Raw genomic sequence first — 26493 nt, 5'->3', positions numbered from 1 at the left:
GGGAGAGAGAGCACTCTGGGCTCTGAGGGGGAGGCCTGTCAGGGCTGCTGCCAGCACATGCACAGGGAGAGACATCCCAGGAGGTGCAGTGAATGGTCCTGGAGCAGAGCAGGGGCTGGGGCACCGGGTTCCTGGGTGGGGCACCAGCTCTGAGTCTCATGATCCCTTCTCCACCCCCATCCCTCCTGCCTTCCTGCCAGCGATTACATCATTAAAGAGAAGACAGTTTTACTGCAGAAGAAGGACAGTGAGGGGTTTGGGTTCGTGCTCCGGGGGGCCAAGGGTGAGTGCCGGCCGGGGAGGGGCTGGGAGCAGGGCTCTCTAACCCAGGAAGCAGGGCCAGGGTGGGGGGCATAGAAAGAGAAAGGGACCCCAATCCTCCCACCACCCCACCCCGGGGTGCTGGTCCCTCAGCTATGGTGAGGCCTCTGTGACTTGGGTCTGAGCCCCATCCCCTGCTTGGCCTCTCCACCCCCTCCCCTCCGACCCCGCCGGCTCCTCCCTGTCTGCAGCGCAGACCCCCATCGAGGAGTTCACCCCCACCCCGGCCTTCCCGGCACTGCAGTACCTGGAGTCAGTGGACGAGGGTGGCGTGGCATGGCGGGCTGGACTGCGAATGGGAGACTTCCTCATCGAGGTGAGTCCTGCCACCTCTCTTCCATGGGGCTGCGGGGATAGGCCTCCAGTCCCCTCACAGTCTACACCAAGATCTGGCTGCCCAACTCAGATTTCTTTTGGCGCCAGGTTTCCCAGCCCCCTGGCCGCCCCCAGCCAGCAATTCCATCTAAAGACTCTTCAGAAGCATCTTGAAAGAGTGGCACAGGGCTGCCTCCAACACACACACACACACACACACACACACACACTACTAGGGACCTAGGTGACCTAGGTGAAGAGGATGTGCAGTGCCTCCTCCTGGTCCTGAGCCAGGGAGTTCAGGAAGTGGGTAGGGGGCCTGGCCAGGGGAGGGGTGGTGTGGAGGTTCAGAGGGAGGGGAGAGTGGTGGCCAGGGACAGGCCAGGGTAGGCCACTTTGCTGGGGATTCTGAAGCTCCCCTTATCCACACCTGTGCCACAGGTGAATGGGCAGAACGTGGTGAAGGTCGGCCACCGACAGGTGGTGAACATGATCCGCCAAGGGGGCAACACGCTGATGGTCAAGGTGGTGATGGTGACCAGGCACCCGGACATGGATGAGGCTGTCCATAAGAAAGGTACTTCACACACCTGCGTGGCAAGGCCTGGGCATCCCACAGCTACCAGACCAGGACCCTCAGAGCCTTCATGGCTGGTCCCCACCAGCCCAGGCCTTCGCTTTCTCAAGGCTGCTTGTCCATGCCCCTTGGGGAGAAACGGCGCCAGGGAGGGCTCAGCATGCCGCGGTGCTGTTCTCGAGCTCTGGGGCAGTGTGGTGGCAGGAAGGCATGGGGTCTTGTCCCCATGGCTCTGATAATTCCCACCCCCACGTCGCCTTTTCAGCACCCCAGCAGGCTAAGCGGCTCCCGCCCCCAGCCATCTCCCTTCGTTCCAAGTCTATGACCTCAGAGCTGGAGGAAATGGGTGAGCCTGAGGGGCTGCTGGGACTGAGGGCCAGGGAGGGCCGGGCGGGGGCTGGACCATCCCTGGAGTGCGTCAGTGTGGTTAGTAATCAGGGTCCTCGTCCTCCATGTTCCCCAATCTATGGGCCAAATTCTGGCCTGCCTGTGTGTCGCTGGGAAGGGCTGTCTGAGAGACCACATTCCCCTGTCCTCTTGTATCTCTGTTTCTCTGTCGGGATCTCTCTCAGGGTCTGTATGTGTCCCGCTCTCTGTGGGTCGCTCTTTCTTTCCTTCGGGCCTCTTTACATCAGTGTCACCTCGCCCCCACCCCACTCTCTATATCTCTTTCCACTGGCTCCCCCGAACCCCCAATAACAGAGGAGAGCGAGCCCCTCCCTCCAGACAGGCCCACTGGACCAGGGGGGTCCCGTTTCCCCAGACTGGGGCGGGTCGGACAGCTGACCGCTGGCCTCCCGGGGCCCTAAGGGAGGGGGGCGTTCCAGAGAGGGGGCCCTCGCCTCTCCCCTGACGTCCTAACTCTTGGCTCCTCTACTGCCTCTCCCCCGGGCTAGTCTCCCCCTGGAAGAAGAAGAGTGGTGAGTGGGTACAGGACTGGCGGGAGGGCCCCTGTCTCCCGATCCCGCCGGCGGACTCGCCCCTCCCCGACCCCGGCCCCTCACTGCCCCACTTGCGCTTGCGCACTCGCTGGCCACGCCCACCGGCCCGCACCTGCTGGCCACGCCCCCGGCCGAGCCTGCTCCGCCCCGCTCCCTGGGGCTCCCTGGGGCGCCCTTGGGCTTCATCCGTTTCTTTTGCCCACAGAGTACGAGCAGCAGCCTGCGCCGGTGCCCAGCATGGAGAAAAAGCGGACCGTGTATCAGATGGCTCTCAGTAAGAAGACCCAGCCCTGCTCCCGGGCTGCCCCGTTCCCCCACCCCGCAGCCCCGCCGGGCGCCGCGTTCACTTGGACCCTCTTTCTCCCCGCGCGCCCCTCAGCCACCTCCGCTTAGCGCTTATCTTCGTTCCCCAGCCACGTCACGACCTCACCCCGTTCCCTCCGTCCGCCCCTCACCCCCTCCCTTGAGGGCTCTCCTACTTGCCCTCACTCTTCCCCATCGCCGGTCCTGCCTGCTGGGAGGAGAGGCGGCTCCCAGCAGGACTGCCCGTGCACCGGGAATGAGGACAACAGCCCTTTTCTGGCTCATTCAAAACGCTATTCGGGCTTCTCCCACTCCCGCGGCAGCTCTGTCTTTTTGGCAGGGTCTGAGCAAACTTCATCTATCTCCCCACCCATCTTTGCCTCTCTCTAGACAAACTGGACGAAATCTTGGCGGCAGCTCAGCAGACCATCAGTGCAAGCGAGAGTCCTGGGCCTGGCGGCCTGGCGTCCCTGGGCAAGCACCGGCCCAAAGGCTTCTTTGCCACCGAGGTAGGCAGCCTGGTGTGGGAAGGAAACAGTGGGGTGCACCTGCCAGCCTGGAGCCTCTTTCTTCGCCCTTCCAAACGTCTCCTGACAGTGCTTCATGCCAGCCTTGGAGGGGCACCACACGTCCTGGGTCCCAACTTTATAGGTCCCCCTTCCATCTGCCCATCCTCTTGCCCCTCATTCTCCTCCCAGGTGCAATCTATTATATCCTCACTCTCCTGGCCACTCCTGCTCCTCAGGGTACTTCTCTTGCCCACCTCTGTCTGTTCCTTGAGGGTCTCAAGGAAGGCAGCATGATATCAGAGACGGAGATCCCTGCAGAATAAGTGCCCAACAAGTGGTGGTTATTCACATGTTAATCATTGAGCTGTGCGTCGTGGTGCACACCTGTAGTCCAAGCCACTTGGGAGACTGAGGAGGGAGGATTGCTTGAGCCCAGGAGGTCAAGGCCAGCCTGGGCAACACGGTGAGACCCCATCTCAAAAAACATATTAATGAATTACTATCTTTGTCCTTTCCCCACTGGAGGGTAACCTCTGGTGAGTGGTGTTGGTCAGTTTGGGATGCTGTGTTTGGCAAAGATGATCTCATTCATTGTTTAGAATCATCTTGTGGGGTACGTACACTTCACTTCTTAGCCCATTTACAGAGGGGGAAACTGAGGCTCAGAGAAAGACCCAGGATTTCAACCCAGAAAGTCAGGCCCTTAAACTCATGGTCCAGTCTCAGCCTGGATTCTTCTGGTGGGACCCTGTTGGCTTCTCCCTGGCTGTCCTCTCACTGAGCTGTGCCTTTAACACCAGCACATGCCCCCACGTCTGACGGTACCTCACCCCACCTTCCAGCAGTCACCTCCTGAGGCCAACTGCTTGCCCTACCTCTCCCTTTACCCAGGCCCTGCCTTCTGGCCACACCTACCCCCTGGTGGCCAAGGGCCATTTACTCTAGAGCTGGATCCCTTGGTTTTTAGGGGCATGGTCCCCTATGGCGGGCTGACTAGTTTTCTCAGAATAATGCTTTTAGATGCAAAATGCAATATGTACAATTAAAAAAGGTGGTTACACCAAAAGTTATTAAATTTATTATTATTTTTTTCTTCTTTTGTAGTACAAGGAATTAAACCCAGGGGTGCTCTACCACTGAGCTACATCCCTAGCCCCTTTTATTTTGAGACAGCATCTCACTAAGTTGCCCAGGCTGGCCTCAAACTTGTGATCCTCCTGCCTCAGTCTCTGGCACTGCAGAGATGACAGGCTTTTACCACCACGCCTGGCTTAAAGTATTTTTAAAAGGCAAAATTTGTGATAGCGTAATATTGGTCCCATTTTGTCAACACGAGATCTGGTGATGGATCTTAACTACTCTAATTTCAAAATCATGAGGAGCATAAACACTATTTTGAGAACCGCGTACCACTGTGCTGGGATATGGTAATGTCTGTGATTTCTACTGGGCATGCAGGCGCCGGTCTTGCTGAGACTAGCAGAGTTTGTTGCCTACATCCTTAATTGAGGAAGAGTTGAATTTTCACTGGAGGATGTAAAAATAAAGACTTGTAGTTTATTCCCGTCTAAATGCACAGGCCTGTCTGAAGTCTACCCACGGTTAGACCACATCCTACAGAGGGTCTCATACCTTTACAAGAGTCAAGAACAGGTGGCGAATTTTGCCCCAGGACTCCCAGAATTTCTTTCGAGTTTAGAGATAGGTCTTTGTCCACTTCTCAGAAGTTGGGGGCAGTGCCTGCAGGCAACAGGCCCTGTTTTTATGCCCTTTTCCAAAGAAGTTTGAAATGCCTGCAGCTTTTAGGTTATCATCCATGCTTACCACCCACCGATTTCAGTGTAAGAATCAAAAGTGCATGATCAAACTGCGGGAGAGCATGGGGGTGCACACCAGTAATCCAGCAGCTCAGGAGCCTGAAGCAGGAGGATCACAAGTTCAAAGCCAACCTCAGCAACTTAGTGAGACCCTGTGTCTAAATAAAAAATAAAAAGGGCTGGGGATGTGACTCAGTGACTAAGCACCCCTGGGTTTAATTCCTGGTACAAAAACAAGCTAACAAACAAAAACAGCAAAAACAAACAAAAACAAACATGGTCATTAGAGCCAGGCAGATGTGGCTTCAAATCCTGACTTCTTTGGCTAACTGCATCACTTTGGATTATGCTACTTAATTTCTGGGCATGTCAGTTTGCTGCTCTGTAAAATGGGGGAAAGCCGACTTTGCTACTGCTTCGGATATTTAAAGGAGCTGAACGTCTCACAGAGCAGGCTCTCAACAAACAGTGGCCTCTGTAGAGTGCAGCTTTTCCCTCTGCTATTTGATGCTTTTCTATCACCTTCTGATCTGGAGCAAATCACTTCCCCAAAAATTTCACTCTGGAGTTTTTGAAATTTCACATCCAATTCTGGGCTCCACAGACTCCCAGGCCATCATCTGAGAACATCAGCCAGAATCTAGTCCACCTCTTTTTTTTTTTTTTTTTTTAATACTCTCTACCACTTCTTGGTTCAATTCTCTTCCAGTCTGAGCTTGAAAACAAGAGCTCATCGCCTCCTGTTACTGTTATTCTATATGTGGACAGACTCCCAGAAAGTTCTTCCTTCTATGGGGCCCGAATCTCCCCCCTCTGGGCTTCTTGCTTTTTATCACTGTTTTCTCCATCTGTGGTCTTCGATCCTCACCCTCCTGTACCATCTCTCAGTTCCTCAGCAAACTTCCCTCAGGGCAGGAGGGAAGGGCAGGAGAGAGAGAGCATCCCCATTTTATGGAAGATGAATAGGGCTCGGGATTTGAATTTGCTTGCCTGGGATCTCTCAACCAGTGTATGTTCAATCAGAACTGAGGTCTGCGTCCTCTTCCTGCACACCAGGGTTTCTTTCATCCTCAGTAATTGAGGATTCTATATGTGCAAATTCATCTGTGCACTAAAATTTAATTGGACCCTAAAATCAATATTTGTGGATCTTTTTGTGATTCATCATGGACATGAGCAGAGTGGCAAAAATTTCAGGTCACCAGATGTGCATGCTCCTGACTGAGTGGACCAAGCAAGTGCTCTCGCAACACATTCATCTTAGGGCTGGCATCCTCTATTAACCAACTTGATACCATGGGATGGTTTTGTTTTGTTTTGTTTCATTTGCACCTTTGTGCTTTTTGTTGGTGATTTCAATGTTTGAAATGTTCCCCAAGTATAGTGCTGCCATGCCATCTAGTATTCCTAAGTGCAGGAAGGCGGCAATCTAAGTGCAGGAAGTTCTCTCGGGTATGAGTTGTGTGGTGCTGGTGGTGGTGAGTTTAATACTAATGAATTCACAAAATATATTAAATAAGGTATGTCTCTACAGAAACACATCTGAAACAAGGTTATGTGTTGATAGGTTGACAAAAATGTGAAGTGACTTTGCAGAATGTAACTACCACAAGCAATCAGAATTGTCTGTCTGGGGCCTGGTGGTTCTTGGTTGCAGGAGCTGTCCTGTGCATTGTAGGATGCCTGGCACTGTCCCTGGCAGCTTTCCTGCAGGACTGCCTCCAGTCCGAAACTGTCCCCAGGTATTCCCCACTGTTGCCTGTCAGGCAAAGCCACCTCTGGTTGCGTGCCACTACCTCACCATCCTGAGGTTAAAAGATTCTTGGCCTAGATGGACTCGGACTCCGGACACCACCGTATCCACTCGCTCATTCCCTCCTTCATTCAAAATTACTGGTGGTCTGGCGGGTGAGGTCAATTCTTCTGGCCTCCTTTCCTTCTTCATCTCGGCCTCTGCTCTCTCTGAATTTTCTTCCCTGTAAATCTCTCCCAGGTGTTTCCCTTTTCTCCCAGACCCCAGAAATTCTACAACAGCAGGTGAAAGTGCAGTCAGCTCCTTCTAACTTCATGTGCCACTTTTGGCCACATTACTTAATTTCTCTGCATCTCAGTTTCCTCTTCCGTAAAACAGGATCAGAGCTGACCCTGCGGTTCTGATGAGGATTAAGTGAGGTTAACTCTTAACAGGGCCAGCCGTTGATGGGGGACCCCACTGTGACTCAGCAGTGAGCCCTGCGTGTGCCCCAGGGACCCCAGAATCCCAGAAGACCCCCAAGGGCATATCTTACTTTCATTTATTCGGCAAAGGCATGGAGCCACCGCTGCCCTGTGGGGCCACACTGGCGCACTCAGGCACGACACAGCCCTGGGCCCCCTGGAACTCACCACTTGAGCTCTAAAGACCACCTGGATGGGCTCAGCCACCAGCCAGTAACAAAACCAGTTGTCCCCGACCCCGCCCTAGAAGTGGAGCTCTCGGCACGAGTCCTCCTGCCCTCCCCGTCCGTGAGTCCAGGAGCCTGTGGCCATCTGCCCGGAAGGACCTCCCATTTCTTTTCTTACTCCATGGATCTGTCCCTGGTCTTCCCTAAGCCTCCTCTCATGTGGGGGATCTGCCCATCCCTGCTCCTCCCCATCGCCAACCTGGTCTTCCCTGCCCGCTGAGTCAGCTCGGAGGCGTCTGCGCCCCCCGGCCTCTCGCTCCTCTGTGTCTCCACCTCCCTTGTGTTTCCGCTTCTCTCCCTCTTCATTCTTTGTGTGGACTCCTCTGCATCTGGACCAGTGGCAGTGTTGGGGCACCGTGTCACTCCGAGGCCTACCATGAAACTACATGAAACTGCATGTAACTGCATGAAAACTACCACATTGTTCATGGTGCCACTGTTTAAGAACTCGGACGTGGGGAGGTTTCAGTTCCCCAGGACACACTGTTGCCTCAACCTAGGGGTGGGAGGAAGTCCCAGCCATGGGGGGCACAGACCCCCAGCAGATCAGCTCAAGGCCAAGGCCACGTCTCCTCCTGGGGCTCTGCTGGTTGCGTCTCTCCATCTGCCTAGCTTTGGCTTTGTTGGCTACTATCTCTGCTCCCTGCCGTCCCCAGTCTCTGTACGGGTGCAAGTTTTGGCCTTTCTCTCAACTCAGCTTCTCCCTCCAATGATTTTTATCAGTTCAACTGGTGGCCTGGGGTTGCCCTGGCCTCCTGGTCTCCAGGCCTGCCAGGCTTGCCCCTCTGGGCCCCTCTTTCTTTCTATTACGCTTCAAATTCCTGCCTGTCTCCCATCTGCCCCCTCCTCTCCATCTCTTCCTCATCTCTGCCCCTCCTTTACCCTCTTAGGAGCCGGCTTCTCAGCAGGACTTCCCCAGCCCCTTGTCAGTCTGTGCCCCAGCAGGAGGGCATACTGGTTCACTGGGCACCCCCCCACACACCAAGGCCACGGGAGAGCTGGACCCACAGGCCGACTCTTTCTAAGGAGGTTCTTGCCCGGCAGCCAGTGACATCATGGGCAGCTGGCACACTCTGATTGGCTGCCCCTCTGCACAGGAGCTGGACTTGGTGATGGAGGCTGGCCTGCCCGTCTGGAGCCAGTTCTTCCCTCAGGTTGTCAGACCGGGGCCTTGGATGGTATTAGGGCTCAGCCTGACGCCTGTGGAACTCTGACCCTTCTTATGTCCAGCTCACCCACTCTTTTTTTTTTTTTTTTTCTCCTTTCTCTTCCACACTGAAGTGTCTGACTGATCTTCACCCTCTTCAGCCAGGAACACCCTGGTCTCTCACTCAAGCTCCTCTGTAGCCCTAACTGCCTCCGCATCACCCCGAACAGTTCCGAGCCACTCTCACCCCCACCGCCCCATCACCCTGACCCCACACTGCCCCCCTGGACTCTTCAGGGCGCTGCCCAACCTCCTGCCCTCCTCACACCATCCTCCCCCACCTTCCACCTTCACAGTCCCTGCATCCTCTAAGGCTTCCTTCCCTTTCTTTGCACCATTATTTGATCTTGGCATGTTCTAACCACCCTGGTCCGTTTTCTCCAATCCCTCTTTAATCTCCTCATTCACTGGCTGATCTAGGACGAGATCCTTGTCCTTTCTGATCTACAGTCTCTTTCATGATCATCATCACAGCCTCACCACCTGGGCTCAGGGGACCTGTGCCGAAAGCAGCAGGCCAGTGGCTCACACAAAACTATCCCTTCACTGGCCACTCCTCTCTTTCTCAGCACCCCTGAATAATATCTTTGCCATTCACAGGGTTCTGATCCCTGAAACCAGACAGCTGCAGGAAGGACAGGAAGCCAAGCAGGGTCTTTGATAGGAGAAGGACCTTGGGCATGGTTGAGAAGAACGGGGCGGGCTGAATCCACTCGGTGGAGAACAGAAGCGGGGAAGCCGTCACGGGGGTGTGCTTGGGAGACACCATCCAGTGTCCTCTTGGAGCTGGCGCTGTGTTGTTTGGTGGGATGTTCAGGAGAACAGGGCTGAGGTTGCTTCAGGATTCACTCACATCTCATCAGTGGATGTTGCATGGCCTCCAAGGAATCCTTCATTTCCTGAGTATTTATCGGGCACCTACTCTGTGCTGGACCTGCTGCTAGGGTCTGAGATTGTAGGAGTGAACCAGTCAAGTAAGGTCACTTCCTTCAGAGAATTTACATTTGGAGGGTGGAACAGAGCAGAATTGGGTTCTGCTGTATGTGAGAGTAATTTCCAAATCACAGTAGTTTGTCCTTTGATGTTAAAGAAGTTGGGAGCAGGAAATCCCAGGAAGGTGGGGCAGCCCTCATGGGCATGAAGGCCTGGGGTTCTTCTCACTCTCTGCTCCATCATCCTAGCTTTGCTTACACCTGAAAAGGGGCTGTATAGTCCAAGGTGGCTGCAGGAGCTCTAGCTATTGCACCAGCAATTCCAAATAACAGGAAATGCGCAGGGTTGAAAGGCACACCTCTAAAGAGACTTCCCAGAAGTAACGTACCCTTCCACTTACCTCCATCTGACACCTTCTATTTTACTGACTTATTTTGTTTATGGCCTGCCTGCCCTTCATGTGGCTGGGACATTTGTCTAATTTGCTGCATCTGCAGCATCCAGATCAGTCCCTGGCATGAGGAGGCGATCAGTAAATATTTGCAGAATGCACGAGTGAAACAAACACAGAATCAGGACTAATGCAGGAAGGCCAGTGCAGTGAGTGGGTAGCCTGGACCTGAGGAAGGTCTGTGCTCTGCTGGACCAGGGCCATCCCGTAGAATTTTCTGTGATGATGGAAATGTCCCACATCTGCGCCACCCAGCATGGTAGCCACGGGCACGGGTTCAGCATTTCGTGTGTAGCCGGTGCCATGGAGGGACGAGGTTTTTTTCTTTTAATCAACTGGAATTTACATCTAAATGGTTGGTGGCTACCTTGAGACCACACAGACCCCCAGGAACGGGGAGCCAGGCCAGGAGGAAGATGAGGAGTCTTCCCAAGCAGAGCATGGAACATGAGGAAAGGCTGCTCTAGGTGGAAGGACCAGCAGATGCTGAGGCTCAGAGGCAAGAGACAGTGCAGGGAATGCAGCGGCTGGGTCGGGGGGAAGGAGGGCCCGGTGGCCACAGAGTTCCATCCCAAAGGCGGCAACTATGTCCTGAGCAGATTTCCTGTCTCTGCACTTCTGGTCTCAAACATGGAGAAGGGAGGCATCTGGAGCCACCAGAAAGAAGCTGGGGAGTGACTGGCTGGCTCTGGTCAAGTTGCGCCTTCATTTGACCCATGCTGGTAGAGGACCAGGCAGGCGAGAGGATGGGCCCAGGGGCTGCCCCCAGGCAGACTTCATTCCACTTCCCTGATCCTTGGGAACTTTTGCCTTTGTGAGTCCCTCCTTTATTCCATGACAATGTGGGTACAAAGACGCATAATCTGTACCCTCTGTCCCCTGAGTTTCCAAATCCTCTGATTCAGCCAGCTACAGATTGAAAATATGTGGGGGGAAAATTGCGTCTGTACTGAACATGTAGTTTTTCTTATTATTTTTGGAGCAATATGGTAGAACAACTCTGTACAGAGCATTTGCACTCTCATAAGTATGATAAATAATCTAGAAATGACTTGAAGTATACAGGAGAATGTACCTAGATCATATGCAAATACTGTGCCATTTTACATAAGGGACTTGGGCTTCCATGGATTCCAGGATCCCCCCAAAACCGATCACCATGGATAGCAAAGGGTGACGTTTCATCCAGATTGGCTTGTATTCATTTTTTTCCTTCTGCTTTTAAAAGAAATTGAAACTCTTCCCCTAGAAGTATCGTGGGCCCCAGAAGCTGTAGCTTGAGTGCCAGGAGAGGTGGCCCTGCCTTCAGGGAGCTTCCGTGTTAGTTAGCGGCAGGTACAGACAGCAAGCCAGTGAGCTGGGTCATTTCAGATGAAGACATGTGCGACAGGCAGATGCAGCAGACAGCTATGGGACAAGCGGAGGACGTGGAGTTAAAGATGAAAGGATGGCGAGACATGCAGGAAGGGCTGCAGGGAGAAGGGCCAGGACTACAAGTCCCAGGCCAGGATAGAGCTGGGATGTGGTGGGGACAGGGAGCAGGTGGGAGAGGCAGGCGAGGACTGAGCGAGAGGGGGCGCCTTAGCGTGGGCCTCCTGGAAGGGGAGCCCGAGATGCGATTCCCGTGTGGCCATTTGCTAAGGTGGAGCCTTCAAGGAGTGAGGCCGGCAGACGTGGCCGCAGCCTGTCTTCAGCCTGATCCCCCGGGGAGCTCTGGCGTGAGCTGCACCCCAGAACCTCTCCTGCCGTCCTGCCGAGTACTTCTGGGCTTTACCAGTCCCTCAGGTGCCGCAGGACTGCTCTGAGGAGCTGCCCACAGCGGTGGAGGACGGGGGAGGGGTCTGGGTGGAGGAGGGGGAGGGGTCTGGGCGGTGCCCGAAGCGCCTCCCTCGGAGGGAGTTCAGCTCTGCTGCTAACCACGGCGGCAGGTCCTCTGGGATTCCCAGCAGGGCGATCTCGGTGCCCCCAGTTTCTTCTCAAAACATCCCTTTGACTGTTGTATGGACAACAAACCAGAGAGGGGTGTGGGGATAAGTGGGAGCAGGAGGAGGAGGAAAGAAACTGCAGCACTCCAGGTGAGCGCCAGGGGGGACGTGGGCAGGGGACATGGCCAGCTTAGTGGTGGCGCACGGTAGGGTGGACTGCTAATCTGCTCTCTGCCCGGTCCTTCCTCCCCCTGCCCACACTTAAAACTTGGCCCTGACTTAGAATTTGCATCCGCCTTCTCCCCCTGTCCTCCCTGCCTGCCGGGGTTGGCGGAGGAATGGGGGATGGCTGTGTGCGGCGGGAGTCTCCCTGCCCTGACTGACCTTCCTCTGCTCTCTTCTCTCTCCTGCTGACTGCCACCCCAAAGTCGAGCTTCGATCCCCACCACCGCTCCCAGCCAAGTTATGAGCGTCCTTCTTTCCTGCCTCCGGGACCTGGGCTTATGCTCCGGCAAAAATCCATCGGTATGTCTCTGGAAGAGTGCGCGAGTGGGCTGCGGGGCGGGGGGCTGATCGTCTACTGGCCAAATAAGGGTGTTTGGAAACGTTTTCTGCTTTCATATGTGACCACAGTTCTGTCAGGTCTGGCAAAGAGCTCAGACTGGAACTGGGAAAGTGGGGTATGATCCTCTCCTTCTGAGCTGTGCTGTGTGACCTGGAACAGGTGGTTCACTTCTCTGGGCCCTGGACTCTGCATCTATAAAGCAGTATATTTTTGCATTCCTGGATGCAGGATTAGAAGAGAGTATGGGGCCCTCAGACACAAGTGGGAGTTGAGAACAGGTAGTGAGTCAGGCTGACACCGGGTGGGAAGCAGGTGAGAGGGTCAAAGACAGTCCTGACAGTTCATGAGCAGGCAAAGACTTAACTCCTCAAGTCCCCCAGAGTGGTTCTGCCCATCGGGCGTGCTGTTCCCGGGAGTCCAGTCCCCCTAACGTGAGTCTTACCCTCCGTGGTCTGCCTGTCTGGTGGTGTTCCGAGTGTATTCTCCATCACTCCTCTCCTCCTTTTAAAACTTAGCTGCATCTTGCACAGTTCCACCTGTGTAATCACAGGTCTGAGGCGCTGATTGCATTTCCTTCCTGCATATACATGAAAAGAAGCACACACTCGGCGCATAATCACCGCGATCCCAGCTCAAGACGCTTTGGCTCACCCCAAGCCGCCACTAGCACACCTAGGCTTTTGGGCAAATTAGAAAAAGGCGCCCCCTTATGGCTCAAGGAGGAAATTCATCTGAATTTCGCCCCCAGCCCGCTTGCTCCCCCTGCTGTTCTTGTTGCGCAGAGCACAACCTGTATCACTAGGAGGCGTAGGGCTAATACCTGTGAAATTTTTAGCATGTAATACTGGGTGCCATTATCATCATCATCATCATCATCATCATCATCATCACTCCTAGTACTACTACTAGTACTACTACTATTACTACTACTACTACTACTATCTTCTATGGGATAGCGGAGCAGGAGATTCCTCCTGCCCCTAGGCCCCATTCCTGGATCCTCTCTGTCTCCCCAGGGGCTGCAGAGGATGATAGACCCTACCTAGCACCCCCAGCCATGAAGTTTAGCCGCAGCCTGTCTGTGCCTGGTTCGGAGGACATCCCCCCACCACCCACGACGTCCCCACCAGAGCCTCCCTATAGCACACCTCCGGCCCCCTCCACCTCAGGCCGCCTTACCCCCTCCCCCCGGGGGGGCCCCTTCAACCCAGGCTCAGGTGGACCCCTCCCCGCCTCCTCCCCCGCGTCCTTTGACGGACCCTCCCCTCCTGACACCCGTGTGGGGGGCCGTGAGAAAAGCCTGTACCACAGCGGCCCCCTGCCCCCTGCCCACCACCATCCGCCCCACCACCACCACCACCACGCCCCGCCCCCCCAGCCCCACCACCACCACGCCCACCCACCTCACCCGCCGGAGATGGAGACCGGCGGCTCCCCCGACGACCCCCCACCCCGACTAGCTCTGGGGCCCCAGCCCAGCCTGAGAGGCTGGCGGGGCGGCGGGCCCAGCCCGACCCCGGGGGCCCCGTCGCCTTCGCACCACGGTAGCGGCGGCGGGGGCAGCAGCTCCTCCCAGGCCCCGGCCCTGCGCTACTTCCAGCTGCCGCCCCGGGCGGCCAGCGCGGCCATGTACGTGCCAGCCCGCTCCGGCCGTGGCCGCAAGGGCCCGCTGGTCAAGCAGACCAAAGTGGAGGGCGAGCCCCAGAAGGGCGGCCTCCCGCCCGCCCCCTCGCCCACGTCCCCCGCCTCCCCGCAGCCACCGCCGGCCGCGGCCGCGCCCTCCGAGAAAAACTCCATCCCCATCCCCACCATCATCATCAAGGCTCCGTCCACCAGTAGCAGCGGCCGCAGCAGCCAGGGCAGCAGCACCGAGGCCGAGCCCCCTACCCAGCCCGAGGCCGCCGGCGGCGGCGGCTCCTCCCCGAGTCCCGCCCCGGCCATGTCGCCGGTGCCGCCGTCGCCCTCGCCCGTGCCCACCCCCGCCTCGCCCAGCGGCCCGGCCACCCTGGATTTCACCAGCCAGTTCGGAGCGGCCCTGGTGGGGGCGGCCCGCAGGGAAGGGGGCTGGCAGAACGAAGCCCGCCGGCGCTCCACGCTCTTCCTCTCCACCGACGCGGGGGATGAGGACGGAGGCGACGGCGGGCTGGGCCCAGGGGCGCCCCCCGGGCCGCGGCTGCGCCACTCCAAATCCATCGACGAAGGCATGTTCTCGGCCGAGCCCTACCTCCGGCTGGAGTCGGCGGGCGCGGGCGGCGGCGCGGGCTACGGGGGCTACGGAGCGGGCGGCCGCGCCTACGGGGGCAGCGGGGGCAGCAGCGCCTTCACCAGCTTCCTGCCCCCGCGACCCCTGGTCCACCCGCTGACCGGCAAGGCCCTGGATCCGGCCTCCCCGCTCGGGCTGGCCCTGGCCGCCCGCGAGCGGGCGCTGAAGGAGTCCTCGGAGGGCGGCGGGGCGCCCCAGCCCCCTCCCCGGCCGCCGTCGCCGCGCTACGAGGCCCCGCCGCCCACCCCGCACCACCACTCGCCCCACGCCCACCACGAGCCAGTGCTGCGCCTCTGGGGGGCCTCGCCACCCGACCCCGCGCGCCGGGAGCTGGGGTACCGGGCAGGGCTGGGCAGCCAGGAGAAGTCCCTCCCGGCTAGTCCACCGGCCGCGCGACGCTCCTTGCTGCACCGCCTGCCCCCCACAGCTCCCGGGGTCGGGCCACTCCTGCTGCAGCTGGGGCCCGAGCCCCCGGCTCCGCACCCTGCCGTGAGCAAGGCCTGGAGGTCCGCAGCCCCTGAAGAGCCCGAGAGGCTGCCCTTGCACGTGCGGTTCCTCGAGAATTGCCAGCCGCGGGCCACCGCGTCGGGCGGACGGGGGCCCCCGTCGGAAGATGGGCCAGCTGTCCCACCGCCCAGCCCGCGCCGCTCCGTGCCTGCCTCCCCTACCTCCCCGCGGGGCAGCGAGGAGAATGGGCTCCCCCTGCTGGTCCTGCCGCCGCCCGCTCCCTCGGTGGACGTGGACGATGGCGAATTCCTTTTTGTGGAACCTCTGCCTCCGCCTCTGGAGTTCTCCAACAGCTTCGAAAAGCCAGAGTCGCCTCTCACGCCTGGGCCTCCACACCCGCTGCCGGACCCACCCACCCCGGCCACTCCCTTACCTCCCGTGCCACCCCCAGCTGTGGCCCCCGCCCCTCCCACCCTGGACTCCACCGCATCGAGCCTGACATCCTATGACAGCGAGGTGGCCACGCTGACCCAGGGGGCTCCTGCGGCTCCTGGGGACCCTCCTCCACCAGGCCCTCCAGCCCCAGCAGCACCGGCTCCCCCCGTTCCTCAGCCGGGCCCAGACCCTCCGCCAGGCACGGACTCTGGTATTGAGGAGGTGGACAGTCGGAGCAGCAGTGACCACCCCCTGGAGACCATCAGTAGTGCATCCACGCTGAGCAGCCTGTCTGCTGAAGGTGGTGGTAGCGCAGGGGGCGGTGGAGGTGGTGGGGGTGGGGCTGGTGTGTCCAGCGGGCCAGAGCTTCTGGACACCTATGTAGCCTACCTGGATGGCCAGGCCTTTGGGGGAAGCGGGACTCCTGGCCCACCGTACCCCCCACAGCTCATGACTCCCTCTAAGCTCCGGGGCCGGGCACTGGGGGCCAGTGGAGGTTTGCGGCCTGGCCCCAGTGGGGGACTGCGAGACCCTGTCACCCCTACCAGCCCCACCGTCTCAGTGACCGGGGCTGGAACTGATGGGCTGCTGGCCCTGAGTGCTTGCTCAGGACCCTCGACAGCAAGTGTAGCTGGGGGTTCAGTGGCAGTAGAGCCAGAAGTCCCACCGGTGCCCTTGCCAACGGCCTCCTCCCTGCCTCGGAAGCTGCTGCCCTGGGAGGAGGGCCCGGGCCCACCACCACCACCCCTGCCCGGGCCCCTGGCCCAGCCTCAGGCCTCAGCCTTGGCCACAGTAAAAGCCAGCATCATCAGTGAACTCAGCTCCAAGCTCCAACAGTTTGGGGGCTCCTCGGCAGCTGGAGGGGCTCTGCCTTGGGCCCGGGGAGGCAGCGGGGGCAGCGGGGACAGTCACCACGGGGGACCCAGCTACGTCCCTGAGAGGACCTCCTCACTACAGCGGCAGAGGTGAGCATGGGCTAGTGACTGGCAGTGGAGGCCAGAGAGGCCCAAGTGGGGGTTCCAGAGTTCATCTTCCCCATAGCTGTGTCCTTTTGGGGTCTCAGGGTGACAGAAAGAAAATAGAAACAAGGCTGCTTGCAGGAATTTGCCCCTGAAGAGGCACGTTTTCCCAGATACTTCAGACTTCCTCTTAGTAGCTCCTTTGGGCTCCTCCATCACCGTCACAACCACCCTGGGTTGAGGAAGTGTCAGCAGCAGGAGGGATTTGCTGAGGCCTTTCTCCCTGGTGGCTTGTCAGCTCCTTCTGACAGTCCCTGACCCCTCCTTGAGACCTACCCTGAGAGCTGTGGTGTGGCTGGGGATGTGATACTTCAGGGCACAGTGGCTACAGGTGTGACTCTGGGGCCCAGTTCCTTGGGTCCCAGGCCTGGCCCAGCCCTCGTAGGTACAGAGAGAATCCACCTCTCTGTAGGAGGGGGACAGCAGTGGGCCACTGTCATGAAATGGAAGAGGACAGGGCCTCTCAGGAGACCAGCCCCATGGGGATGGGGAAATGCCAAAAGATGCAGATGTTTTCCCAGACAGCTAGTCTGAGCCCATTCAAGACCTTTGAGCCATAGGGAAGGTGGTGACCTTCCCAATTCAGACACACAGTGGGAAGGAGAGCTTGCAAATCGTATCCATCCGCAGAGCGCAGTGTGATTCCATTTGAGAGTTGGGTATCATTATGATTAACATGCAGGTGTGGGTTTATTAGGCCATTGAGATTCCACAGCAAATCACTCATTATTCTTAAATATTCTGGGTCGAGGAGAGGATACTTCAATTAGTCAACACACACATCAGTTATAGATGTATCACCTGCCATGTGCTGGGTACCATTCTGGGTGAGGACCCCAGAGTGAAGAAGACAGGCACAGTGTAGCCCCCACACAGCCCATAGTCTAGTGGAGGTGCAGAAAATAAGCAGAATAATTTCAACCATCCTTGAAAAAATACAATAATGGGATGGTTATAGAAGTTCTCTTAAATAACAGGCAAGAGGAGCAGAGAGGGGAGGAGGGAAGGGGCCCATCACCAGGCTGCTTGGGGAGAGTGAGCTGCTCAGAGGGAACAGCCCATTCAAGGGCCTTGAGGTGGGCCTGTGCTGGAGGGAGGTAAAGGGATGAGGGGAACCTGTTTCTCCCCTTGTTTCTTCTCTCTTTCATCTCCCTCTCTTCATCTCTCTCTCTCTTTCTCTCTCTCTGTTCCCTGTCCCCATCCATCTTTCTCCCCTGAATGCCCACCCTCTTTTTGTTTCTCTCTCACTGTCTCCCTGTCTTCCACTCTGCTATGACTGGCCATAACCCGAAAGGCAGTATAGAGTAGTGGTTAAGAGCTCAGACTTTGGTGCCATATAACCGGGCTCTGCCACTTCCTGGCTGTGTGTCCTTAGGCAAGTTACTTAACCTTTCTGTGCTGATGATGATGATAATAATAGTAACCTGCGTCAGGGCTGTCGTGGGGATTAAATTGAGATGCAATATGGAAAGCACTTAGAACGATGCCTGGCACACGTGAGCAGCAGTGAGTGATGGCGATTATTATTATTATCACTTAATGTCTCTTTTTCTTTCATCTCTTGACTGTCACCCTGTCCCTGTCCTCTCCTCTCTCTCTCTCCCTGCATTTCTGTCCTGACATCCATCTTACCCCGTGCTCCTCCCATCTCTCCCCACCTCTCTCTCCACCTCTCTGCCCTGCCCTCATGTCTCTGCCCCTATATCTTGACCGCTGCCTCTGTCTCACCCTGCCCTTCCTTCCCCCTGCGCCCTGCCTCCACCCCACCCCGGTCATCTTCCAGGCTCTCCGACGACTCCCAGTCCTCGCTTCTCTCCAAACCGGTCAGCAGCCTGTTTCAGAACTGGCCCAAACCACCTCTGCCGCCACTCCCCACTGGAACTGGGGTGCCCCCTTCAGCCGCTGCAGCCCCAGGGGCCACCTCACCCTCGGCCTCCTCCTCCTCCACGTCCACCCGCCACCTCCAGGGCGTGGAGTTTGAGATGCGGCCCCCTCTGCTCCGGCGGGCCCCCAGCCCCTCGCTGCTGCCTGCCTCAGAGCACAAGGTCAGCCCTGCGCCCAGGCCCTCATCCTTGCCCATCCTGCCTTCTGGACCCCTCTATCCGGGCCTCTTTGACATCCGCGGCTCCCCCACCGGAGGGGCAGGAGGCTCTGCAGACCCGTTCGCCCCTGTCTTTGTGCCACCACACCCAGGGATGTCCGGGGGGCTTGGAGGAGCTCTGTCGGGGGCTTCGCGCTCCCTCTCACCCACCCGCCTGCTTTCGCTGCCCCCGGACAAGCCATTTGGCGCTAAACCTCTGGGGTTCTGGACCAAGTTCGATGTGGCCGATTGGCTTGAGTGGCTGGGCTTGGCTGAGCACCGTGCCCGGTTCCTGGACCACGAGATCGATGGCTCCCACCTGCCTGCCTTGACCAAGGAGGACTATGTGGATCTGGGTGTGACCAGGGTGGGCCACCGCATGAACATTGACCGGGCTCTCAAATTTTTCCTGGAGAGGTGATGGCTGGCCTGGACGGACCAGCCGTCCACAGTACCCTTGAGCCTGCTGGCCTCCTGACCTCTGAACCCTGACCACCGTTCTCTCCCTGGGCCAGGGACTCTGCTGAAACTGCGCCCTGCCCTAGTCTCCCAAGGCCTTGGGTCACGAGGTGGCCCCTGCAGGCCGGACATTTTGCGCCCCACAGGAGGGGGCGGCTGACACAAGACTGCGTTGTGACAGGGGGCAGAGGGGGCGATGGAGGAAAGGACACGGGCACCCAGAAGGAGGGAAGGGTCGATTCTGGGGGGAGGGGACAGACAGAGCCATAGAGGGTCCACCCTGAGCCTGACTGGATGGGGGCCTGACCCCCAGGCCACAGGGGAAGGGGGCACCCTCAGATTCCACCACCTGCCGCCCCTCTAGCAGCCTTCCCATCCTCGCCAGGCCCTCAGCTCCCCGCTCCCCGCCCCTGCACATGGCTGTTCCGCCCGCTCCTGCACGCCGCTCCATTGCACGCCACTCGCCTCCTCCCTCCCCTGGGCTGCAGTTTTGCACAGATTTGCCCTCTCGCTGTCTTGCACACTCGCCTTTGCGTCCAGCCTCTGGGGCCCCCTCAGCTGTCAGACACGCTGTTTCCCTGGCTTGCGTGGCATTTCTCCCGCTCCTCACACTAGGCACCCTCTGCTCTGACTCTGGCTCACACCTGTCCCCGCTGGGACCCTCTCGTGCACACCTCACTTCCTACAGTTCCCAGACCCCTCAGCCCGCTCTGAACCCATGATGCAGACACACGTGGGACACACCTTCCCTGCCCTCCCCAACCTGCTCCTCCGCTCCCCGGTAGCCGGCTCTGCTCAGTCTTTGGCACGCGCTCTCCTGTGCAGCCCTCCGCACACGCAGTGACCTCCGTTTGCTTATGTTGAAGCACTTTCTCTTCTTTATCCTGAGCCCCAGATTCTTACTCTACCCACCTCTTCTCGCAGTGGCACCCCGCCCCTCCCAGCCGCTTCCCCCCCCCCACCTCTTGCACTGTCACTTTTGCACACTTGCTTCACAGAACGTCTCTCACAAACGCTCGATCCACTCCTCTTTGCCAGGCCCCATTCCCCTGCACCCCCTTCTTCAGACCTCTGCCCATCTCCACTCTTGACTCTCGCACACCCTCTTGCACACTTGCTCCCACACGTGCACCCTCCCCTGCTTTCTCACTGCTCCTTGGGAGCCTCTTCCTTCCTTCTGTGCCGCTTTGCAACTCAGAACCTTGCTGCACCTCCTCTGCCTTTCCGCTCATGCAGCTCCCAGGAGACCGCGCCCCTGCCCATCTCCCTCCGCGCGCTCCGGGACTGCATTGCCCCTTCTTTTCCTGACACCCTTCTCTTCCGCTCCCGTGCAGGCACAGCTCTGGTGGCTGTTCTCATGCTCTGCCTCCCTGCTCGCTCTGCTCACTTCCTGGGAGACAAGACCCGGCTCACGCTTGCTCCTGCTTACCAGGCTTCTCACCCGCCTCTCCTGCCGCCAGCTCCCCTTCCCTTCCATCTCCCTCCCTTTACTCTGCCCTGCCCTTCTTGGGCCATCTGTCCATCCGTTTTGCACGAGGATCCCATTCTCCTCCCAACCTCCTCTTCTCTCCAAGAACTCCTCCCTCTCCCTCCAGCATGGCTGCTCCCTCCCGCACGCTTCCCCTTTCCCCTTATTCCTGGGGCTTGGGAATTTTAAGCCACCCCTTCCCCCTGGAAGCCCCTGCCCTGCTGTGGGTAAAGGGGGGAGGGCATAGCCCTCAGGTCCCCCCCCCCCATGTTCAGCTGCCAAAGAAGGGAGCTCCCCCTCCTTCCCCCAAGCCCATTCCCCTCTGCTGCCCCCTACCCCAGAGGGGGGGGCGCTCCGTCCATGAGGGGAGGGGGCAGTCCCCTCCCCTTACCACGTCAGGGATCTGCGGGGAAACTTGTGGGAGGGTCGTGGGAGGGGGGAAGGGTGGCGAGGAGAGGAGCAGAGGTCGCGCTGGGTCCCTACCCGCCCCCTCCCCCTTGTCGGATGCCCCCAGTCCGCAGGGGGCCTGCGCGGCGCCTATCTATCAAGGGCTTGTTCATTCTGGATGGGTGCCGCGGGGTTGGGGAGGGTGTTGGGGGTGGGAAGGGGGGAGAGGAGGTGGGGGAGGGGGGAGGGACTGGATGGGGGGGCAGCGCGGGGTGGAGAGGAGAGACAAAGCAAAAAGAAACAATAACAAAAGAAGAAAATACAAAGCAAAACAAAAGAAAAAAAACTAGAACACACACACACACAAATCCAGAAAGAAAAAAAAAAAACAAAACCTGAAATAAAAGCCCGAGAACTGTCTTCCAAGGGGGGTGGGAGGAGGAAGAGGAGGGGGGCGGATGAAGACGTTTGGTTCTAGCCGATACAGGGATGACATGCGTTGAAAGCCCCGGCGCCCGGGTCTTCCCTTCCGCTGGCCTCGGTTCCTCCCTCGAGGGACTGGGAGGACTCCCCAGCGTCCATTTGCAGGGACTGGCGTAAGATTAGGGAGGCGGGATTATAATATGGGGGTTCGTCCCTACCCCCCATCACCTCCCTCCCCCTGACTCCCCACCAAGATTTTGCAGAGAGAAATGGCTTTTGTACCAGGTCATTCTTTATAATTAAACTCACAGTATCCACCCCCTCGAGCCGGCCCCGCCTCCTTCCTGGGGAGGCAACGCCCCCTTTCCTCCGGGGTTTGGCGAGTGACGCCCGGGCCGGCGGGACGGTGCGCAGCGGGGGCCCGCCCCACGCGTCAGTCTTCCTCGGTAGGCTCCGCCCCCAGGGCCTGGAGCATGTGCCGACGAACCAGGGCGCGGCGCAGGTGCAGGCGGTAATCGCCCAGCAGCAGCTCGTCGTGGCGCACCAGCGAGTGCGCAAGCCCTCGGGGGCTGATCCCTGAGCGCAGCAGGCAGGACCGCGTCTGGAAGTCCGTGACCGTGATAAGCCACCTGCGGGGGCGGGGCGGAGACCGAGGGGGAACTTGCTGGCCGTCTCAGCCCGCCTCGGTCAGAAAGTCCCTCGCTCAGTCCCAGTTCGCTCAGTCCCTGTTCGCTTAGTGACTCCAGCCACTCTGTCCCTGAGTTCCTCTTCTGCTGAGGTCAACCCGTGCCCTGACCCTCATCGGGGTCATTCCAGGCTCAGTCCTCTCAGCCTGGTTCTGCCCCCTAATCACAAGGCTCCCCCTTCTCAAGCCGCCGCTCCACGCCCGCCCTCACCTGCTCGCTCCCGGACCCGCCCCTACTATGCACTCGGTCCACACTGCCCTTCATAGCAGCTTTCCAGGCTCAGCCTCCTCATCAAGGTCTTGCCTCGGTCTTGGTCTAGTCACTCCCTGGTTCACTCACCGTCGGGGTCCCCACTCAGTCCAGGTCCCGCCCCTCAGCGCCCTGCCTCCGCCCTGCTCTTGCCCAGTCTCCGGCGTCTTCACTCCGACTCCGCCCCCAGCTCCACTCCCCGCCCCGCCCCGCCCTCCACGCAGGCTTACCGGTCCCGGCGGCCCGCGGTTCCGCAGATGACGTTCACGTTCTCAAAGCGGATGCTGCTCACGCACCCACTCTCCATGGCCCCGGGCAACTCGGCCTCCAGCGCCTCCAGCACCTCCAGGTGTGTAAAATCCTCCTGGGGATTTTCAAGAACTTCAGCCCTTGATGCCCTGGGTTCATCTCTTCAATCTAGTTAGAAAGTCATCCTCCTAGACCCCACCTGCAGAACCTGCCAAGGTCCCAGGTGGCGTTTGAGGGGCAGGGATCGCACTTGATCCCAGGGTCCTATTGCTTTTGTCAAGGGGTTTGGGGGCGGGGGCGGTGATAGGTATCGCTCAGCATCAACTGTCATTTGGGGTCATTCTCCAGAAAATCAGTTCTCACCAAGCCGATTTGTCCAGGCCAATGAACAGTTGCCTGAATGATTCCCAGTGTGGCCAACTTCAGCAATCTACCGAAAACTTTTCCACAACCTGCAGTGGTGGTACTAAAAACTCTTGAAGATTTCTGCCAGGATTTAAATTGTACACTTTTCCTTTTAAAGCCATATTTGCATTTTAAGGAATGCTCACTTATCAAAACATAAGGGCCATGGGGGGGTTGGTGTCTTGTCAATCTATGTAACGTTCAGAAGCATCTATTGATCACCAGCCACGTTTTCGGTATGGGACTGCAGTGTCGAAAGAGATACAGAGTTGTCAAAGCATGTACACTAATGAAAACAGATGCTAAATGAAAACAAATTGCCCCCCTCCAGGAAGGCAAGGCTTGTGGGGGGGAGCAGGGACTGAAGGGTCCCTTCCTCACAACCCCAAAGGAGAGGAGTGATGGGGTGGGAATGGGTCCCTAAAAGGAGAACAGTCCCTGGGTTGGGACAGGGCATACAAATTAGCTGAGGGGCACCTCAGAGGTCGGTGCCTGCTGCTCCTTAAGCTCCCATTAATACCAGCACGTCTCCCTGTATACCAGGCGCCTGGAACCTCACATTACCTGTCCAAAGAGCAGGGATTGCCCCGGGATCCCTATACCGAATGACCTGTTTGCTGAATCTGTCAAAAGCATGAGCTTTTCCTTGTGAGTTTTTGTTATACTTGAAACTTCACAGAATTTTCTAGCAAATGGATTAGCAGGACCCCCTTGGTCCTAAGTACCCCCCGCAAACCTCTCAGACTCCCCTCTGGGATGAGCAGTGATAAATCTAACGACAATTACTTTGACAAATTCACAATCAATTTTCAACAAACTGTCCCTGTGCCAAAGCCACAGCTGGTAAACCACAGAGCCTGAATTAAAACCCTGGCCACCTCAGTCCTGAGTCCGGCCAGCTGCAGAAACCAAGGGCCTGGGCCACAGGGGCCAGGGGCCACTCACCGAAGTCTCCATGCAGAGGCAGAGGGGCTGGGCGGCGGGCGGCGTGGAGAACTTCCGGATGCACGGGAGCTCTCGGTCCAGCGTCTCATATTCTGCAATGACGTGCCGCAGGTACTGCTTCCTGGGGAAAGAGTGACAGGCAGGGGTCACTGCTATCACATCTGTGGGCGCCGAGGCCAGAAGTCATGGGGTCAGGAGCCACTCACGAGGATTTGATGGGCCTGCCCAGGATCCCGGCCTGTGTGTCTTCTGGGATCTCCAGGTTCACAAGGAGGGCTCCTGAGGACAGAGAACGCTGTGTCAACTGCCCTGCGCCCTCCTCAGCCATGATTCAGTTTAACTGGGCATCACCCAGCGCTGTCCACACCACCCCAGAATAGCTCCTAGGTCAGTGCTGAGTTACTGTCCCTCAGTTCCAAACTCAGCTGGCTCTGAGATGCAGGGGCTGGGCCCTACTGACCTCAGCTCTGCTTTGACAGCCTGGTTCCCATCTGGCTCTGCCTGAAGGGGGCGCCAGAGGGAGGCTGGAGTGCGAACCATTTGGAAGGGACTTGCTCCTCTCTGTGACCTCTTCCAGTGGCCCTGCCTGGCTTCTCGGGGCAGCAGGGTCACCTGGCTCCAGTAGTAACACCTGCATCTAGTTCGCAGTTTTTCCAGCATTTTAGAACCAGCCTCTTCCTCTGGCCCCTTCTTGACCAGCCCATGGTGGGCTGACTGCTCTCTACCTTAATGCTGGTTGCCCCCCATAATCCAGCTCCTCTTCCCCTAGAGTGGCACCCAGCACCCAGCTGCCCAGCCTTCCTTGCAGTTAGGTGTGGCCACGTGACCAAGCTCTCACCCACAGAGTGCTAGCAGGAGTGACAGGTGCAATTTAAAGAAAATGTCTTGCTGTCAGCTTTTTTGCCCCTTTCCTTGGGCTGGAATGAGGATGTAGCAGTAACCCAGCTTGCTCCACACCAGGCTATGGTGAGCACCAACATGGGAGGAGCCTGGGTCCCTGAATGATCTCATGGAGCTAAGGTGTCCCCCAGCCCAGACCACCTGTCCCCACTCCATGAGATCATGAGAGAAATGGACTTCTGTCTTCTTTATGCTCTTTTGTTTTGGGGTCTCTTTGTTATAGCAGCTGTAGAGAGAAAAGCAGTCCTAACAGCCAGGAGCCACTGCACTCAGAGCCGAGCCCTGGTGCGCTCGCGAGAGGCATGCAGCCGCCCACACCACCACCCCGTCAAGGCTGCTGTGACTCCTGTACAGAGACAAGACCACTCTTGAGTCACGGCTCCTTGCACACAAACTCACCAGCATTTTCTGAACCATTGTCCATTGTCCAGAAAGGAGCAAGCACTCCATCCTGGTTCAGGGCTGGCAGCTGCTTCTAAATTAGCAACAGCACTGGCTCCTTTCTTTTTTTTTTTCTTTTTTTTTTTTTGTTTTTGTACCAGGAATTGAACCCAGGGGTGCTAAACTGCTAAGCCACATCCTGAGCCCTTTTTTATGCTTTATTTAGAGATGGGGTCTCGCGAAATTGCTTAGGGCCTCGCTAAATTGCCGAGGCTGGCCTTAAACCCCTGATCCTCCTGCCTCAGCCTTGCGAGCCACTGGGATTACAGGCATGTGCCACCTCAACTGGCTTGCAGGAGTCAGCATTTGGCTCCTGCGTTCCAGGACAGGCAGTCTCAGCACACCACTGCCACCTGTGTTCCTGGAGGTCTCTGACTCCAGGCTGGTGACACAGCTCAGCCCGGAAGGTGGTGAGCACCCTGCTCTGTTCCCCTCCTCCCTCCTCCCTCCTGTTCCCTGGGCGGCTGGAGTGAACTGTACATGGGCTCTCCGGCCCTCAGGTGGGAGCCACCAGGCCCCTGCCCCCAGAATAAAGTCCTCCCTTGGCAGTCTTGCTCTCCAAGTGTGGCCTGGAGACTTTATTTGAAATGTGAAATTTCAGGTCCACCCCAGACCTTCTGAGCCAGAATCTGCATTTTTTAAAGAATCACCTCTGAGAAGCCCCCTCCCTTTCTTCTTGCCACATAGCCTTCCCCTCTCACCCTCAAACAATAGTCCCCGGATATCTGGATGTGTGCTTGTCATGGGCTCATGTTCTGCTCATGACAGCTGCACTTTGACCTTTACTTCTGTGATATGTTAATTGAATCTGTCTCCCTACCTCTTGTGTGAGAAGAGGACAGAGGCCTCTCTTTTTGCCCCAGGCACATGGTTCATAGTAAGGACTGAATATGCTCCAAGGGACATAATTATCAAAAGCCACGTGTGATCTTTATTTGGGTCCCTAGTCATGTTTTTGTTTGTTTTGGTACCAGGGATTGAACCCAGGGGCACTTAACCACTGAGCCACATCCCCAGCCCTTTCTAATATTTTATTTAGAGACAGGGTCTCTAAGTTGCTTAGGGCCCTGCCAAGTTGCCGAGGCTGGCCTTAAACTTACAATCCTCCTGCCTCACCCTCCTGAGGGGCTGGGATTACAGGTGCACACCCTTCTTATTTAGGTCCTAATTTTAACAAACCAAATAGAAAACAATTTTTTGACATAAGTAGTGGAATATGAGTATGTGGTAGGTATTGGATGACATTCAAGAAAATAATTGTGAATTTTGCTAGGTGTAATTATGTCATGGTGGGTATGTAATTAGTTGAGATGCGTGCTGAAGCATTTT

The 26493-nt window shown here is 57.5% G+C and overlaps 2 protein-coding genes across 6 annotated transcripts in view; one reads left to right on the top strand and one right to left on the bottom strand.

Annotated features, from left to right (window-relative positions):
* SHANK1 (SH3 and multiple ankyrin repeat domains 1) overlaps positions 1–21058 on the top strand; it is a 46661-nt gene extending 25603 nt beyond the window's left edge. For 2 of the 5 annotated variants that reach the window (XM_079119863.1, XM_079119861.1), the window contains 10 exons: positions 201–283; positions 513–637; positions 1078–1213; positions 1479–1559; positions 2110–2133; positions 2360–2428; positions 2848–2966; positions 12172–12268; positions 13325–16418; positions 18256–21058. In XM_079119863.1, coding sequence (XP_078975989.1) covers positions 201–283; positions 513–637; positions 1078–1213; positions 1479–1559; positions 2110–2133; positions 2360–2428; positions 2848–2966; positions 12172–12268; positions 13325–16418; positions 18256–18973 — 4546 coding nt within the window. In that variant the 3' untranslated portion in view covers positions 18974–21058. Of the gene's footprint in view, positions 1–200; positions 284–512; positions 638–1077; positions 1214–1478; positions 1560–2109; positions 2134–2359; positions 2429–2847; positions 2967–12171; positions 12269–13324; positions 16419–17766; positions 17848–18255 lie in introns of all 5 variants that reach the window. The other 3 variants (XM_079119865.1, XM_079119862.1, XM_079119864.1) reach the window with 3 other exon arrangements.
* A 98-nt stretch (positions 21059–21156) lies between these two features.
* LOC306648203 (uncharacterized protein C19orf81) lies at positions 21157–24615 on the bottom strand. The gene is made up of 4 exons (XM_079118083.1): positions 24030–24615; positions 23824–23944; positions 22455–22588; positions 21157–21918 (listed from the first exon to the last, which is right to left on the bottom strand). The coding sequence occupies exons 1-4, from the start codon at positions 24149–24151 to the stop codon at positions 21723–21725; spliced, it is 573 nt and encodes a 190-aa protein (XP_078974209.1). The 5' UTR covers positions 24152–24615; the 3' UTR covers positions 21157–21722.
* Between the last annotated feature and the right edge of the window lie 1878 nt (positions 24616–26493).

The sequence above is a fragment of the Sciurus vulgaris genome, assembly GCF_902686455.1.
Source record: "Sciurus vulgaris genome assembly, chromosome: 17".
Lineage (NCBI taxonomy): Eukaryota > Metazoa > Chordata > Mammalia > Rodentia > Sciuridae > Sciurus > Sciurus vulgaris.
Note: the sequence above shows the minus strand (reverse complement) of the source record. Positions and strands in the feature narration are given on the sequence as shown.

Excerpts from the sequence above, each read along its gene's own strand:
- LOC306648203 (XM_079118083.1), bottom strand. The coding sequence starts at position 24,151 with ATGGCTGAGGAGGGCGCAGGGCAGTTGACACAGCGTTCTCTGTCCTCA. Across the intron at positions 23,945-24,029 it reads GGCAGGCCCATCAAATCCTC|GAAGCAGTACCTGCGGCACG; the intron begins GTGAGTGGCTCC and ends CTCTTTCCCCAG. Across the intron at positions 21,919-22,454 it reads ACCGCGGGCCGCCGGGACCG|GTGGCTTATCACGGTCACGG; the intron begins GTAAGCCTGCGT and ends CCGCCCCCGCAG.